Source organism: Felis catus, chromosome D1 (genome assembly GCF_018350175.1).
Source record: "Felis catus isolate Fca126 chromosome D1, F.catus_Fca126_mat1.0, whole genome shotgun sequence".
NCBI classification, from domain to species: domain Eukaryota; kingdom Metazoa; phylum Chordata; class Mammalia; order Carnivora; family Felidae; genus Felis; species Felis catus.
This window is the reverse complement of record NC_058377.1, coordinates 59,267,253-59,281,956: the sequence shown is the minus strand read 5'-3', so window position 1 is coordinate 59,281,956 and position 14,704 is coordinate 59,267,253. Positions and strand designations below refer to the sequence as shown.

The window sequence follows — 14,704 nt, the reverse complement described above, 5'->3', positions numbered from 1 at the left end:
CCTCTTGCTCCTGAGCTCTGGCCACCGGAATCTGACTGAACTTCTCATACTATCTCTACTTGTCAGGGCCATGTCCATCCATCATTCCTCAGTGTCTTCCAGGCCCTCTGTGGACAAAGCTCTTGGCCCCCAACCCAGCTGGGAGGATGCCAAAGAGGAAGTAAGGTCAGGGTTGCACCAACAGCTCCATGGGGCTGAGAAGTGCAAAAGGGACTTGTACATGTCTCTGGAAGTTGCTGACTGGGCCAGTGACTGAGTCCTGCCCATTCAAGGTAGGGCAGAGTGCTGGGGTGTGGGAGAAGCCAGACTCCTCCTAGACCCCATTTCCTCAACTCCAGCCCGGCTTGCTGTAACACACACACACACACACACACACACACACACACACACACACACAACTCACACACACCCTAGACAGGCTCCATCCGCTATCCCTCCCTTGGTCTCCACTCCCCCATCCCACCCCACACTGTTCTTACCAAGATGACGGCTGCCACAGCCCCAGCCTCCTTGTCCACCAGCGGCATGACCAGCACTGAGGGGGAGAGGGCAATGAGGTGGTCCTGTGGGGCCAATGAGGCTCAGAGATATGGAGCCAAGCCCCAGGGTGGGGGAGACAAAGACACAGACAGAGAGGCCGGGACAGAGACACAGAAAGACCCAGAGACCCAGAGAGATGGGGGGTCCTGAGGCGGCAACAGAACAACCACAGCAATGTCCCCTGCATGGAAGGAAGCCCCCTCATGTTACAACTCTCCTGTGACCACCCCCAGCAACCCTGAGACAGCAGGAGGCAGGTAAGGCTGAGCACCCCTATTTTACAGATTGGGAAACTGAGGTCCAGAAAGGGGAAGTGACTTGCCCAAGATCACACAGCAAGTCAGGTCTCCTGACTCCCAGTCTTGTGCACTTTCCACATCGAGACAGAGGACACAGACCTAGAGAGACTGAGACACGAGGCAGAGAGACATGGCGGACAGGGGGTGTGGAGAGGAAGAGAAAGAAAAATAGAGACAGTGACAGAGAAAGCATGACAACAACACAGCCCATCTAGCATGAGACACAAGCACGTGACCACTGCGGCCACTGGCCACTGAGCCCTAGTATGTGCCCGGCCTTTAACATGCGTTATCTCATTTGCTCCTCCTCAAAACACCCCCTCAAGGTAGGTTCTCTCATCCCCATTTTATAGATCAGAAAATCGAGGCTCAGAGAAGTTAGTAGCACAATAGAGAGAGAATTAGATGAGGGGATTGCTGAAGACACAGAGCAAGAGGAAGAAGGAGACAGAGAGATGAAGACAGGGATAGAAGACAGATGGGATCTGGGGAGCAGGGGCATGGTCCCTCCCTGCCCCTGCCCAGTTCCCAGTCCTTACCTTGGGTATCAGGAGCCAGTGGGGCCATCAGTCTGGCCAACGGCTTCCCCGGCAGGTCCGAGGGGCCCAGTCCATTGCAGCCCAACCGCTTCCGGGAGATCACAGCCTCTCTGAAAAGAGGATGTGATCCCACCTCTCAGTCCCTGGATCAAAAAGGCGCAGGCCCCAACCTGGGGACACACAGCAGGCTGGACTCTGCACATCTGCAAGGATCTAGACAAGCTGACCGGCCATAGGGTGGACATGAGGAGGACACAAATAAAAGAGATAGGAACCCTGACCTGTCATGTGGAAGAGGCAGGCAGCTACAGTCTGGCCTCTGGTGCCTCTTTGCTGGTGGGTATGCGAAAGTACCCTGGGGCCCCGTGCAGGTCCCCCAGGGCAAGTAAAGCAAGGGCTCAGAGCTTTACTTTAAAAGGCTGCCTCTTTTAAATCCTGCTGTGGCCACTACTTAACCTTGGGCAAGTGGCCTACCTCTCTGAGCCTCCCAGGGAGAAAGAGTGTGGAGAAGAGGAGAACCCTAACCAGCTCAATCCTCAGGAAAGCCATTCTACACACCTGAAACTAGTGTGACACTGCATGTCAACCATACTTTAATTAAAAGAAGGGGGGGAAAAACATTCTAGAGCAACTTTCAGCGCTAAGCACAGGAGGGAGGACTCCAGAGGTAATCATCGTAACTAAAGTACCCTCCATTCCCTATGTGCCATGCACCATCCAAGCAACTCATAGAGACTGACTCAGAATTCCCAACAATCCTATGAATTAAATATTATCATCATTTCCATTTTCAGGCAGAGACACTAAGGCACTGGGAGTTAGGAACCTATCCAAGATCCCATGGTTAAGTGGTAGAGTCAGGATTTGAACCCAGGCAATTGGCACCAGAGCCCATACTCCTAACTGGCTGGTGTGTTTGAACCTTCCTAAAGACCTGAGGGGATGTGAGTTTCCAACGGGATTCGTATGAATGGGTGTAGGTGTGATGGAGGGGCAGCGGGCGGGGGTAGGTGATGTAGGAAGAATGAGTCTCTCTCTGCCCTCACTACACATACCACCCTACCCCCCCCCCCAACCCGCCTCTAGCTCTTCCTGCTGAATTAAGTGCCTGATTTTTCACCAACTGTCACTCCCTGATGATTAATTGTCCTGGGTTCCTCATCCCTCACGCTGCCTCCACTTAATTGTGTTGGTAGGAACTGCCTGGCCTGAAGAGAAGAGAAGCCTTGGGGGGCTGGGACTCCAGTGTGTGCATGTGGGGTCACTAAGGGGAGCCAAGCAAAGGCCAGATGAGGAAAAGAGAGGAGGTGGCCTACAAGCCTCCTGATTAGGAGGTCACGGCCTCTAGAGAAATTGAGGACTAAGAGGTTGAGCTTCTTGGTAAAGTTCATGCCACATTCTGAACTGGATCCATTCACTCCTGGCCTCTTGGTTCAAAATCTACAAGACCCGGTGGGGTGTCCCACCTTCTAGCCCTCACATGCTGGGCTATTAGGCTCCGGGAGGGCTAGGACCCAGCTCTGCCCTGTCCAACTGTGCCAATCACCCCAGGAAGGAATAGGAATCTAGGGTGGCAGGAGGGCAATGCAGCCATGGTCCTGGAGACTAAATTGATAAAGGCAGGGTCTTCATGGAGGCAGGGGACAGGCCACCTGGCGGCAGGTGATCCTCAGCCAAACCCCTCTGGTCGAACTCACCCAGCCACTTGGCCTCGCACCGTCTGGTTACTAGGCAACCACAAGGTGGCGCTGGTCCCTCCGTTGCTGGTCAGTGATGGCTGTAGTTTCATCTCTCTGACCCCTGACCACCCCTCTTCCCCCAACCCTGCCCCAACCAGGGACTGGCTGCCTTGGCTTTGCCCTCTATCCCACACCCCAGGAACCTGATGAAGCCTTTCTTCTTTTCTGCACAAAACTCCCTCCTCTGTGCTCATGGCTCCATGACTCTCCAGCCCCAACTCTATGAGCTCCAGACCCCAGATACCCAAAGTCCTCCTGGAAGCCTGCCCTGGATGTCCCGAGGTTGTCAAAGGCACCCAGTCCCAACCTGAATTTATTCTCTCCACCACCAAAAAGTGGCACAACCATCCCCCGGGTCCCTTGTGGCTTGTCCACAAACTGTCCCAGCTACCTCCCTCTTCCTCACTTCCCCCATCCAATGAGTGAATCACCTCCCATGCATCTCTCACAACTGTTCCCCATGGAATTAGTATCAGAGAAGGCTTCCTGGAAGAGGTGATGCTGAGTTGGGTCAAAGCAGACAGGAAGGGATGTGCAAGCAGATGGAACTGCATGTGTAGAGGCTCAGAGGAGAGAAAGAACATGTGTCTGCCGGATGGCCCAACTGCAAGAAGGTTAGTGTGTCTGGACAGCTTGGAGCGAGGCTGGAGAGAGCCCTGAGGAGCTGGGCATGATCCTGAGGGCAGTGGGAGCACCAGGAGGGACTTGAGTTGGGGAAAGTAAAGGTCAGGTTTGCTTTCAGGTGCATCAGTTTAGCTGCTGGGCAAAACTCTCACTACAGAGGGAGAATCTGAGAGACTGGAAACCTCTTGTAAGGGAGGGCCTCTGGTCTCAGTGGTCCCTGGTCAGCAGAGGAGAGGCGGGGCTTGGGCAGGTCAACCTTGACTGAGCCCACATCTCTCACTGAACACTGGGGCCTCCCGGGGGGTTAAACCCTCAGAAATCCTTAACCTTGGCACCTTGCTCTGCAACCTGCCTTCCCTGGCCTGGCCACATCCCGCAGTCCCAGGCAGGTCTGTGCCGGGCCATGCTCACCTCAGCCCACCCCCCATGCAAGCCCTTTGCCTCTGCTGCACCCTTCCCAGAACTGTTGTCCCCCTGGAAGTTTTAAAGACACCCACAGACTGGAAGGGGAAGGAGAGGGTCCAGGCTGAGTCTCCTCCACCCAGATGAGGGTGGGTGTTTGTCTACCCTCACACCCCAACGGCTCCTCCCTCAATTTAGGACCCTCTGCCTGCCTCATCTCCCCTCCTGACAACTCCAGCCTCCTACCTCCACCTGCCAAGCTGATGGTGGGGGTGAGGGGACTCCACGCCAGGGGCCAGCTGTACAGGTTGAAGGCTAATGACTCAGCCTGGTGCCTGGGTGGTCATGGCTGTCCCAGTGACGATAAAGACAGATGGGCACAGAGTGAGGGGAGGAATGGGCGTGTACTTTATGACGGTTCTGTTCCTTTAACAATTATTTGTTTAGTGGCAAGAGTGGAGAAAAAGGCTCTCTGTTGGTAGGGTCAATGGCCTGGAAAGAGCTGAGTGCCCAGGCCCCCTTCTACTCCTCTGAGCCCCTTCTTTGGTGAGGCCCCATCCCCTTTACTGAGCACCCCCCCCCCCCACCTCCTAGGGCCTCAATCTCTCTCTGACCTTTCATCTCTCTAGGGGACAAATTATGATTCAGCCCAGAACCTGGACCCTCCCCTCCCCTTCCCTCTCCCAGAATGTGAGACTCCAGAGATGGGAAGAGACTATTTCCCGTGTCCTTTGAGACAAATCAGAGGAACACAGATTCTGCGGTAAAAGAGGACCAGGTCAGCTCTGAGGAAGGAATGTGTCAAGGTTGGGCCCTGGGACCCCCAAATGGTAGCAGAGGGAGACAAGCAGCTGGGGCGGGTGTGGGTGGTGTCCCCGTGGCAGCTGAAAGGCCCCAGACTCTGCCACACTCAGCACTGGGTCACGAGAGGCTTCGAGATGGCAGGAGACACAATAAGAAGGGGAAGGTGGCAGGGCTGGGGACTGAAATAGGCTGGGAGATTGAGGGGGCTCCAACAAGAGAGAGACGAAGACTTCCAGGAGGTTCTCCCCTCCAGTTCTTGGAATTCAGAGCTGGACCAGCCCTCAGACATTGTAGTGTCTTACTGTCTCCCAGGAGTGGACGGGGGCTCAGCGCGATCTCAGGACACCCCCCCGGATCCCAGGTCTCCTGACTCCCAGCCCGTGTTTCTTCTTGTGGAAAGACCCATCCCTGAGGGAGGCTGTCATGGCCAGACACCTTTTCTGGAAATTGGATCTTCCTTAGTGTCAGGGAACTATGGAGCGGGCCTCCTAGAGCGCCTCCAGCTGGGCTGTGGGAGATTAGGGAAATGTGGCCGGTTGAGATGGAGACACACAGGGAAGGGCTTTGCTAGGGACAAGAGGGCATGAGCCAGCACGAGGGGGGCAGGGAACCCAAAACACTTGGTGAGGATGAAACTGGGCACCTGCGAGCCCACAGGGGTAAGGGGGCAGTGGCAGGAGGGGCCTCCCCATTGTCCCTTGGATGTCTCCCCTGCCTCCCTCATACTTCCCTGAGCCCGTCCTCTGCCCCTTACCCCCGGGTCCTTATCTGTCTTTATGACCCGACTCTATTCACACCTGCTGCTGTTTGCCAGCCTTGCCAACCCTCCAGGGTTTCCTGGAGCAGGGCCCCCTCCACTGGGCATCTGCCTCAGCCTTAGCCTGAGGCAGGTGCCCAGTGTGCTGCTGGGGCCAGAACTGCAAAGGTCGCCATTGGAAGGACCCTGTACCAAGCCCCATCCATTTTATAGAAAAAGACTGAATGAAGCAAGAAGGGAAGTAATTTTCTCAAGGTCACCCAGATGGGGAAATTGAGACTTGGGGGTGGAGGGCAGCCAGCAACCACTGAGCTCTGACTGAATGGGCACTGTGTATCCATTACTTCACGACACCAAAAGACAGGTCTTACTGTTATCTCTGTTTTAGGGATAAGAAAACAGGCTTGGAAGTGGACACAGGGAGGCAGCAATGGGGCCAGGGTAGGATCCAGGCCTATCTGACTCCCATTCCAGTGTTCTTCCCTCTTCCACATACTGAGCTAGGTTCTAGCCCTTGTCTAGGGGGTGGGCTCAACACCAGACACGGAGAGGGCAAGCACAGCACAGATTTCAGAAGACGGGACTGACCTCAACCTTCACCCCCATCCTTACCAGATTGAAGGAGCTTTGATCTCTGTGTCCCCTGGGATGTGTACTGCCTCACCCCTCTTGCCCCTTACCAGCCTCTCCTCCTCTGACTTCTCTGTTTCTGAGCCCTGTCTCCCAGCAGGCACTCACCTCCCCATCTCCACTGAACTCTGGGCCAATTCCATTGGAACATTCACTTTTTAAAAAAAAAAAATTTTAATGTTTATTTATATCTGAGACAGAGAGAGAGAGACAGAGCATGAGTGGGGGAGGGGCAGAGAGAGAGGGAGACACAGAATCTGAAGCAGGCTCCAGGCTCTGAGCTGTCAGCACAGAGCCCGACATGGGGCTCGAACCCAGAAACTGTGAGATCGTGACCTGAGCTGGAGTCGGTGGCTCAACAGACTGAGCCACCCAGGCGCCCCAAGGAACATTCACTTTTAATTGCCTTTTATTTCTTTTTCTTCTTCCCTTCCCCTTCCCCTTCCTCTCTTCTTTCCCCTTCCCCTCCCCTTTCCCCTCCCCTCCCCCCATGCTCTCCCCTTCCCTCCCCTCCCCTTTCCCCTCCCCTCCCCCCATGCTCTCCCCTTCCCTCCCCTCCCCTCTCCTCTTTCCTCTCCTCTCCTCTCCTCTCCTCTCCTCTTTCCTCTCCTCTCCTCTCCTCTTTCCTCTCCTCTCCTCTCCTCTCCTCTCCTCTCCTCTCCTCTCCTCTCCTCTCCTCTTTCCTCTCCTCTCCTCTCCTCTTTCCTCTCCTCTCCTCTCCTCTCCTCTTTCCTCTCCTCTCCTCTCCTCTCCTCTCCTCTTCTCTCCTCTTTCCTCTCCTCTCCTCTCCTCTCCTCTTTCCTCTCCTCTCCTCTTCTTTCCTCTCCTCTCCTCTCCTCTTTCCTCTCCTCTCCTCTCCTCTCCTCTTTCCTCTCCTCTCCTCTTTCCTCTCCTCTCCTCTCCTCTCCTCTCCTCTCCTCTCCTCTCCTCTTTCCTCTCCTCTCCTCTCCTCTCCTCTTTCCTCTCCTCTCCTCTTTCCTCTCCTCTCCTCTCCTCTCCTCTCCTCTCCTCTCCTCTCCTCTCCTCTCCTCTCCTCTTTCCTCTCCTCTCCTCTCCTCTTTCCTCTCCTCTCCTCTCCTCTCCTCTCCTCTCCTCTCCTCTCCTCTTTCCTCTCCTCTTTCCTCTCCTCTTTCCTCTCCTCTCCTCTCCTCTCCTCTTTCCTCTCCTCTCCTCTCCTCTCCTCTCCTCTTTCCTCTCCTCTCCTCTTTCCTCTCCTCTCCTCTCCTCTCCTCTCCTCTCCTCTTTCCTCTCCTCTCCTCTCCTCTTTCCTCTCCTCTCCTCTCCTCTCCTCTCCTCTCCTCTCCTCTCCTCTTTCCTCTCCTCTCCTCTCCTCTTTCCTCTCCTCTCCTCTCCTCTCCTCTCCTCTCCTCTCCTCTCCTCTCCTCTTTCCTCTCCTCTTTCCTCTCCTCTTTCCTCTCCTCTTTCCTCTCCTCTCCTCTCCTCTCCTCTTTCCTCTCCTCTCCTCTCCTCTCCTCTCCTCTCCTCTTTCCTCTCCTCTCCTCTTTCCTCTCCTCTCCTCTCCTCTCCTCTCCTCTCCTCTCCTCTCCTCTCCTCTTTCCTCTCCTCTCCTCTCCTCTTTCCTCTCCTCTCCTCTCCTCTCCTCTCCTCTCCTCTTCTCTCCTCTTTCCTCTCCTCTCCTCTCCTCTCCTCTCCTCTTTCCTCTCCTCTCCTCTTCTTTCCTCTCCTCTCCTCTCCTCTTTCCTCTCCTCTCCTCTCCTCTCCTCTCCTCTCCTCTCCTCTTTCCTCTCCTCTCCTCTTTCCTCTCCTCTCCTCTCCTCTCCTCTCCTCTCCTCTCCTCTCCTCTCCTCTTTCCTCTCCTCTCCTCTCCTCTCCTCTCCTCTTTCCTCTCCTCTCCTCTTTCCTCTCCTCTCCTCTCCTCTCCTCTCCTCTCCTCTCCTCTCCTCTTTCCTCTCCTCTCCTCTCCTCTTTCCTCTCCTCTCCTCTCCTCTCCTCTCCTCTCCTCTCCTCTCCTCTTTCCTCTCCTCTTTCCTCTCCTCTTTCCTCTCCTCTCCTCTCCTCTCCTCTTTCCTCTCCTCTCCTCTCCTCTCCTCTTTCCTCTCCTCTCCTCTTCCCTCCCCTCCCCTCCCCTCTCCTCTCCTCCCCTCCCCTCTCCTCTCCTCTCCTCTTTCCTCTCCTCTCCTCTCCTTTCCTCTTTCCTCTCCTCTCCTCTCTCCTCTCCTCTCCTCTCCTCTCCTCTTTCCTCTCCTCTCCTCTTCCCTCTCCTCTCCTCTCCTCTCCTCTCCTCTCCTTTCCTTTCCCTCTCCCCCCCATCCCCTCCCCTCCCATTCCCTTCCCTTTCATTCTTGTTACTTTTTCCAAAGGCTTTACTGAGTCTGAAGTGGTTGTGGGGGCAGGGGGTCAGGGGATACTGAAAGAGCTGCTGATGCAAAAGATCTGAGACCCCTCCAAGATGCCTGGACCAAAGACACCCCATCCACCCCACCTCACAGCAGAAAACCTAAGGGGAGCATTTGCAGGCTCAGAAGGGGTGGAGTAAACCCATCTTGCTCCCCTCCTGCTTTCTGAGCCCATGATCCTGCAACCCTCTCCCAGGAAGGCCTTCCTGGGCCACTTTGAGGAAACTTCTTGGACGGAGCAAGCTCATATGAAGCAAAGTTCTTAGCAGTAGGTGTGCTGGCTCAGAGGAGAAAGGGGGTTATTACAGCATTCTTTTTCCTTAAGATTCCAAAGACCTTCCAGCCCTATTTTACAGTCTTACAGAAGGGACAGTAGAAGCCGGAGAAGGCATGGCCGGCTTGGTTCACACAGTCCTTGAAGGGAGGAGTTGTCAGGAGATAACTGAAGGGGAGAGTGTCACTCACCACCCACGCCATGGGGGAGCCAAATGGGAGAACAGGAGGTGGGAAAGCTCTTGGGTTGTTGGAGAGGCACCAGCCCCTTCCATGGGGGAAGGGCTAGAGAGAGGCCAGCATCCAGGAATCCAGGGTCCCAAGTACCAGGAGGAGCCTCAAAACCACCCACATCCCTAGCCTCAGGAACCTCTGGCATCCCTAAACAGCAATTCTTTCCATGGCTTCTGTGAAAGGAGAGCGTCTCGCCAGTCTCAGCTACCACCTGAAAAAGCCACATTGCTGGACTGCTTGGCCTGTTGGAAAAGCCCTCCCCTTCTAGTAACACCCCCACTGGTGCCCACTGGGCCCTCAGCTCCCGGCCTAGTGCTCCCTGGGCCCATGATGGCCCTGCAGTGCTTACGAGGCAGTGACCATGTCCTCCGTGGCCTGCCTTCCTCTGGACCAGCACTCTTGCCTGTCAACACTTTCTCATCTGACAAGCTCCACTTCCCCTCGCTGTCTCCCAAATGGCCAGGAGCCAGGAGACAGTGTCCCAGGCCTGCCTCTGTCTCACACCAGGTATGTGGCCTTGGACACGTCTCACGATGTTTGCCCATCTGGAAGATAAGGAGGCTGAATTCAATAGGCTCAGAGGTATCAGGGGACCACAGAGCACTGAGCCCGATGTTCCTAAAGTCAGCGATTCCAACATTCTATCATAACAAAAGTAAAACCAGACCTTTAGCATTTCTTATGGATTCAGTTTTAAGTGCTGTGTTAAGCTCATTTAATTCACCCCCAACAACCCCATGAGATAAGTACTATTATTATTGCCGTTTACAAACAAGAAAACGGAGGCACAGAGAGGTTGAGAACCTTGCCCTGGGCTATACAGCTAGTAAAAGGGAACTGGAATTTGAACCCAGGCAGTCAGGCTCAGAACCCACAGCAGGACACTGTCTCTGATCTCCTTCTCCCTGCTCTCACATACAGGGTTGACACCATGTGCTCCCGCAGGTCCAGCATTCTGTGATTCTGTGAGAACTTCCCAGGCAGTTCTCATAGCCTGCTGGGTTCTAACTGATAAACTGCAGCCCTGACCTTCTGAGACTGGGCTCTGAGGAGGCTGCAGCAATTTAGAAGAGCTCTCCAGGTTTCTAGAAGAAAACTTACCAGTTGGCCCTTTCCCTGTGCTGTCCACTGCCCCAACATGAGAAAAGACACTGCTTCTCCCCTCTGGGGGGTGTCAGTGACCCAGCCAAGGAACCCCAGCTGGCAGGGAAGCCGAGGTCAAGGTCAGGTGGGGGAGATCAGACTGGATGACTTTGGAAGGTCCCCCAGGTCTGAGATCCTTGACTGTGCTAGAGGCAGTGGGGTGCAAAATGGCTCACCGGACTTTCCCCTCCTGGGGCAGCTCGTGGGGGGGGTCCTCACACACCAGCCGGGACTCCCCATCCAGCAGGTAGGTGTAGACAGTCTCCTAGGACAGAAGGCACTCATGAGACCCTATACAGAGCCCTCCCAGCCGCCCTGTCCCAGCCCAGACATGGATCTGGGTGACAAGGTCACAGACCCTCTAGGAGTGGGATCAAGCATCTGTTTGTTTTTACTCCCCAGGTGATTCTAACATGTAGCCATGGTGGAAAAAGTCCCTTATGAACTTACACCTCGCCCTCTCCTCTTGGAGGGGGTTCTCTGGGCAGGCAGTGACCCGTGACCCTGCAGGCTTTCCTTGTCTATCACCCCAAATCCAAAGTGCTGGGGAAAGAGTCTGAAGGACTGAAGGTGCAGACAAATCTCACCCACCACCCACCTCAGTTTGCTGGGACTCTAGCCTCAGCAAACAACTGAGTGGTCTACGCAGGGCTAAATGCCAAGAGGGGCTCAGAACATCCTGGAAGAGTCCCTCCTACCTCAGAGACACAAGTAATTCTACAAGAAACCACACACTGTGACTCAAGCCAGAAGGACTTCCCGGAGGAAGTGACCTTACATCTGTAACTACAGTAAAAATGAAACACATTCTGGGAGTCGGTGAGGCACAAAGAGTGGCTTCTGGGCCAAGTAGCAGGCAGGCAGTGTAAAGAGCACGGAGCATTTATGGAACTGACAGGGGAGGCAGGGGACACAGGAGGTTGTCTCAGGGTCAGCAGGGCCTATAAACATTTGGAGGAGACTGCTGTGAGCCCTGAGAGAGAGGAGCAGGTGCGCATTTTGGAGTGATCACTCCCCAGAGCGAGATCAAAGCTCTCTTCGAAGCTTGTCAAGTCTTCAGCTTGTCAGTCTGCCTTCCCCAAGGGCCCAAAGCCATTTTGGCCTCGGTTGCAGGCCAGGTCTTGGCAGAAGTGGTTGCCCTCACGGCAACCCCACTGCCCCACGGGTGAAAAATCGACATCCCCTCCAAACAGGACTGGTCACCCCGAGGGATCCGTAACCAGCTCATTCAGCCCAGCCTCACTGAGCGCCCCACCGTGCACACTCTGGGTGCGGAGGGAGGGAGACCCAGAGGCCGGTGCTGTCCAGAAGACCCCGAGGGGTACCCACGCACCCAGGTAAGTATCCCGAGGGGCGCTGTTTTCTTGGTGCGGGCAGGCAGGTCTCTCCTCTCTGCTGCGCTACCAGGGAGGGCTTCTGGAGGAGATGACACTGGAGCCAGGCGCTGAAGGCCCACCCGTAGTAAGTGTGCCAGTAAGTGTGGAATCCCTCTCAGCTGAAGTAGCGGCCCTTCTGCCACTGTGGGTGTCCACAGTCCTGCCAGCCACTCTTGTTGTTTTTGGCTGCCCCCACCCTCCCAGCCCCAGTTCCAGTCCTGCTTCCAGAGAACCTGAGCCAGTTCGTTGGTGGTATGGGCTGGGGATGATAGGGCCTGAGAAGAGTGACAGGGGCAAGTCACAGGCCAGAACTGGAGGCCCCTTGTCCTCCAGGGTAAGGGTCTAGGCTGGGAGTTTAGGGATGGAGAAATCAGTGGGAGGGAGGCCTCTCCTCATCTATATCCAGCCTCCTTCTTGTCCTCCAATCCTTGCAGCAGCCTGGGAGGGGCCTGAGGGATTTGGCCCAAAGAGGTTAAGAGACCACCCGGCACACAGAGTCACACAGTGAGTCTTCCCCTGGCAGAGAGAGAGGTGGGTACACAAGGGGTGGGGAGCCTGGGAGGACAGATCCTCATCACTTCCGGATGTCCCTCTATCTCCCACCCCCTCACTCTCAGCCCTCTGGGTTAAAATTAGCTGGGTTTATTGGAGAGAAGGAGGGAACCATTTCAGACACATCAGCACCATCTGCATTCGGGGCTGCCTGCCACAATGGGTGCTGATGAGGGAGCCAGGTGCCAGAGGCTCTCCTCACCAAGGAGGAGTGTGGAGACCCCTCCCCCAGCGCCCCACCCCTCCCTGGGGGCTGAGCAGACACCTCCATCTCCCTCCCTCCTCTGAGGACTGAGTAGACCACCCATCTGCCCTTCCCCCCACCCCCACTCCACTCCCTGGGGGCAGACCAGACCCACCCCCTCCAGTCCCTGCCCCCATTCTCTGGGAGCAGACCAGACCTTCCAGCTCACCCCATTTCCTGGGGGCAGAGCAGACCCTCCCATCTTCCCCTACTTCCTGACGACAGGCCAGATGTCCCCTCCCCATCCCTACCCCCACTGTCTGGGGGCAGACCGGACCTCTCACCTACCCACCTCTCCCTGGGTGCAGCTCCTCCCATCTCCCCCCACTTCCTGGGGACAGGTCAGATGCTCCCCCCCCCATCCCTGCTCCCACTCCCTGGGGACAGACTAGACCTCTTGCCTACCCACCCCTCCCTGGGTGCAGATCACACCTCCCATCTCCCCACCCCTCCTGGGTGTGTGTTGGGGGGAGGGGAGGGACTGAGACCCTCCATGCAATTAAAGCAGGGCTGCCCAAAGTCAGGGCTTCCCTAGCTCATACAGGTCTCTTGGATGAGTTGAGGTAGACATGTCCCGTTGTCCCAGGAACCTAACTGTCTGAACCACAGCTGTCTTCCAAGCCCCCAGCTTTGGAAATACAATTAATCCAGGACAGGGCATCTACACTGGCACAACCACCAGGCACCCTGCCTATGAAGATGTAGCCAGTCACCTCCTCTTACCCCTCCCAGGACAGTCTCAATGGCCACAGAGGGGCCCAGGGCAGCCTTGCAGATGCTGACCTGCTAACCTCTCCACCCCCTCCTTTCCAGATGTTTCTCCACCCCAGGCCAGATGTTGCCTCAGTCCTACCCTTCTCTGGGAGGATTTATTTTTGGGCTCAAACACACCACCCACTTCCTACCAATTTCACACTCAATAAAGCTCACTCATTAGCCCTCCTCCAGGGCTCTGAACTTCTAGAAGGTTTGAGAAGGCAGAGCAGAGGAGAGAGAATGGGGATGCTTAGGTGCCAATCCCCCTTTGTCCCTGTTCATGCTGTGTGACCTTGGGTGAGGTGCCTTCCCTCTCTGGGCCTCTAGTGGTTCATCCATCAAGTAGATTCAGATATGATAGGCTTGCAGGGGTGGAGGTGGGGGTGGAGGATGTCACGTTTTGGCAGAGGCTGACTCTGGCTGGTGTCTAGAGTAGGGGAGAGGGGATTCCAGGCTGTGGGACCCAGTTGAGGCATCTCTTCCTCCTGGAAGTCTTTAGTGCTCCTTTGGCAGGTTCAGACGGTGCTCCCCTTCCCCCCACTAGGCTGACAGCTGAGACAGTGCTGCTCCAGGTCTTCAGGGCAAGTTTACTTGTCCTACAGCCTAAGGTGTGAGCAGTAGCCACTGGAGCCAGGTTGGGGAATGACTGGGGGGCAGCTCAGGAGGGGCGCAGTTGCCTTACCAAGGCACTCTGAGCCCAGACAACCAAGGGGACCAGGGCCCAAGCAGCCACCCTCCACCTGCCCCTAATCTGCAATCATCCATGGTATTGGGGCAGGTCAGAGAGAAGCCTAAAGGTTTCTAGAGGTCACCTTGTCCAGCTTCCTATCTCCAGGCAGAACACTTTAACTTCACACGACTCACTCAATAAAGCTGAGCCTCATTCTAGCACTTCTGGAATGGGATCTGGGATCAAGGAAGTTCTTCTGCATGTCTACACTCAACCCCTCCAGCTATATATTTTAAAGCCCACTTGACTCCACTATGTTCTAGCTATTATCCTAGGAGAATCCTTTCCATTATCTGAGACATGATCTTTCCAATGAAGTTCTAAGTCCCTTTCTGTCTCTGATATTCCAGAATTCCTATGTAAGTTCATTCTTTGGGACTTAGCTTCAGCCCTTCTCTTCCAGAATGCCCTCTCAGAACACTTACCCAAACCCTTCCCTTCCCTGCGAGAATCCTCTGGGCAGGGACCCTGCCTCTTCCTTCTCAACTCTGTGTGAGGTACACAGTAAGGAGCTGGGCAAAGATTTGGGAGGTGGGGAAAGTGTGGGGCAAGGTACCTACCACTTTGGGGAGCACAGCTGAAAGGGCCTCCTTGACAGCCCGCTGGAAGCCCGCGATGTGGATGACAGAGCCCAGGCTCAGCAAAGCATCCTGGAAGAGAGAAAAGGGCAGTGAGGGTTTTCTCCAGGCAGGCCAGGGCAGCCCC

At 55.4% G+C, this 14,704-nt stretch overlaps 1 protein-coding gene across 3 annotated transcripts in view; it reads right to left on the bottom strand.

Annotated features, from left to right (window-relative positions):
- The window catches only part of PDE2A (phosphodiesterase 2A), a 96,164-nt gene that overhangs the window by 19,735 nt on the left and 61,725 nt on the right, over nucleotides 1-14,704 (bottom strand). For all 3 annotated transcript variants that reach the window (XM_023239461.2, XM_023239462.2, XM_006936990.5), the window contains 4 exons: nucleotides 14,560-14,649; nucleotides 10,518-10,606; nucleotides 1,379-1,488; nucleotides 480-535 (listed from right to left, as the gene is read on the bottom strand). In XM_023239461.2, coding sequence (XP_023095229.1) covers nucleotides 480-535; nucleotides 1,379-1,488; nucleotides 10,518-10,606; nucleotides 14,560-14,649 — 345 coding nt within the window. The remainder of the gene's footprint in view (nucleotides 1-479; nucleotides 536-1,378; nucleotides 1,489-10,517; nucleotides 10,607-14,559; nucleotides 14,650-14,704) is intronic.